Below are 2,462 nucleotides of genomic sequence, written 5' to 3'. Positions count from 1 at the left end.
CGACATATGGACCAATCGCTGTTGTTGCAAGGGCGAGTGGCGCGTTTGATTGGGTAGAAAATTATGTATTTCGATTGGGCTAAATCGATCGAATTATACGCCAATCATATGGTCCATTTGTCGAAAGTTCGAGTGACTTAAGCTTTCTATTCGATCCTAGATCTCACTTTGTCGGGTTAACGGGACCAGCGGGATGCGACGCTGGGCGACCGTCGTGCTGCTCCTGACCGCGCTGTACGCGGCCGACTGCGCTTCTCCAGACGTGGCGCTGCAACATCCGCCCGATGTACGTGCACTGCTCGCCGAGCGGAATGCGACCGCGTCTGCAATGACCAACGCCACGACGAGCAAGGCGACGACGATCGCGCCGGCAACGATCATGGCCACGACCATCAAGGCTGCCAATCTCGCTACAACCGCAAAGAAGACGACGACACAGTGGTGCGTCGACGGCGGCTTCACGTTTGACCTCAACTTTGCAAAAGCCTTTGCCGACATCCCTGCCTTCGGCAACTATTTTGTGAGTCAATGGAGCGCGAGCTTGCCATCCCAATACGAGGTCCAGTTCCGCGATCTCGCCCCGTCACCCCGCGACAATACCAAGCCGTTTGTAGTCTTCTCGGTCTGCGCACCGGCCACGACCTCTAGCGAGCAGTGGCTCGTGTCCGTCCAAAAGCACATCCCGGTTCTCTACACCGTCATCGCGCTGCCGCTCAGCGCTGATCAGGACGAGGCCATCGGTCGTTTGCGCGTATACCATCGATCCGCGAAAATCGCGCCTGCTTCCATCGACTTGACACCGGTACGATCGGTGGTTGCTCTCGTTTCGCCAGCGTCCAACGGCGTTCCGTCCTTCGAGTCGACTCTGATCGCGCACAACTCTGGTGGCACGCCCGCGACGGTGTACGCGATTGTCTGCTATGACATGCGCGACTGGCGCGACACTGCGATCGCGCTGCCCGAGCCGATCGTGCTCCAGCCCAAGCACAAGGCGTCGCTCACGTTCCGAGGCCCCCTGATCCCCAACGCCGGTGTCAACCCGAATCTCGTGGCATCCGACCTGCATCTTTCATTGCACTTGGTTCAGAGCTCTGGCTCGCCGGTCGAAACTACAGTCACGGCTACGTTGGATGCGCCCGAGACGACGAAAGAAGCAACGTTGCCGCCGACAAGCGCACCCGACGCGAAGCACGACAAGGGCGCGCTCGTGGCCCTCGATGCGCAGCCAAATGCCGCGGACGAAGACGAGTTTGCGCGCGTGCGGAACCGTCTCCACAGCCAAGGTGTCGTTGCCAACAGCGCATTTCCGTCGGCGACCTTTAAAGGTACGACATGAGCGAATCTGTCAGGATCACATGATGCGAGTAGCCATCTCGGCGTGCCTCGTGCTTGGCGTGGTCGTCTACACGTCGTACTTTGCCTACGCGCGTCTCCGCAACCGGTCGATGGCCTGGACGCAGCTTGTGGGCCGCAAGAAGCAAAAGGCGAAGTACCCGAACGACAACATTCAAGACTCGGCCCTCGATGAGTTTGATGACCACTTTGAAGAAGACGACGGGCTGCTCTCGCCAACTGCTGCGCCCAAGCCGCCGCCTGTCCTTGCCCAGGAGACCGACCCGCAGCACGTATGGGGGCAGCAGCCAGCGCGCGTCGTGTCACCGGCCCACCGAGCGCCGTTGTTTCCGGAAACGACGCCCACGAAGCGTACGGCCCCAACCATCAGTGCTGTAGTGCCCGAGCCCCTTGAGCTTGACCCTTCCATCCGCATCCATCCCAAGCGGTTCGAGTCGCTATGGGGCGAGTACATGGAGCGGTACGGTACTTTTCGTACCCGTTATGCTTGATGACATCCATTTAGAGCGAAATGGCAGCGGGCGATTTCGCTGCGGCCAGACGCCAACGCCGTCATGACGCGCTTCTACGACATGGGGCTCGTGTGCATGGCCAGCGGTTCGGTCCAGCTCACAGACAAATATTTATTCTACACGGCCGAGGTACGCTTCCGTTGCCTGCACGGGGACTGATGTTACGTAGCCGTCCGCCCCCGACGCTTTCTACTTTTGTGACGTTGCGATCCAATTCATCTCGCTCGAAGTCGACGTCTCGGTGCGCACGCCGCGCGAGACGTCCGCGGCCAAGATGCATGCGTTTGTACAGCGCGTCAAGATGGCACTCGACGACCTCGACGCCGGCGCGTCCCCGCCCACACCAGCGCCGAGTGACTGAGCACCGCATCGATAGGCCATGCATGCTACACGGCGGCGCCGTGGTCGGGTAAACAAGCAACATGACCGCGACTGTCCATTCTCGCGCCTTCTTGCCATCCTTGGTGTCGCACGAGAAGCAAGCATTTGGACCCAGAACGTCCGAGGATGACCACGCCAAGCAGCCACCGTCAGTCGTCACAGTAGCACCTTGGATGCACATGAATTCTTCTCTGGTCATCATCACGCGACCAGTCT

The 2,462-nt window shown here is 59.7% G+C and overlaps 1 protein-coding gene across 1 annotated transcript; it reads left to right on the top strand.

Annotated features, from left to right (window-relative positions):
- Positions 1 to 170: 170 nt before the first annotated feature.
- SPRG_18284 (hypothetical protein) lies at positions 171 to 2,304 on the top strand. Its single transcript, XM_012357722.1, has 4 exons — positions 171 to 1,325; positions 1,369 to 1,813; positions 1,859 to 1,994; positions 2,035 to 2,304. Exons 1-4 carry the CDS (start codon positions 194 to 196, stop codon positions 2,224 to 2,226), a joined length of 1,905 nt encoding a protein of 634 aa, XP_012213112.1. The 5' UTR covers positions 171 to 193; the 3' UTR covers positions 2,227 to 2,304.
- Positions 2,305 to 2,462: the final 158 nt, after the last annotated feature.

This window comes from Saprolegnia parasitica (assembly GCF_000151545.1).
Source record: "Saprolegnia parasitica CBS 223.65 unplaced genomic scaffold supercont2.1093, whole genome shotgun sequence".
Classification (NCBI taxonomy): Eukaryota; Oomycota; class Saprolegniomycetes; order Saprolegniales; family Saprolegniaceae; genus Saprolegnia; species Saprolegnia parasitica.
This window is presented reverse-complemented; position numbering and strand designations above follow the sequence as displayed.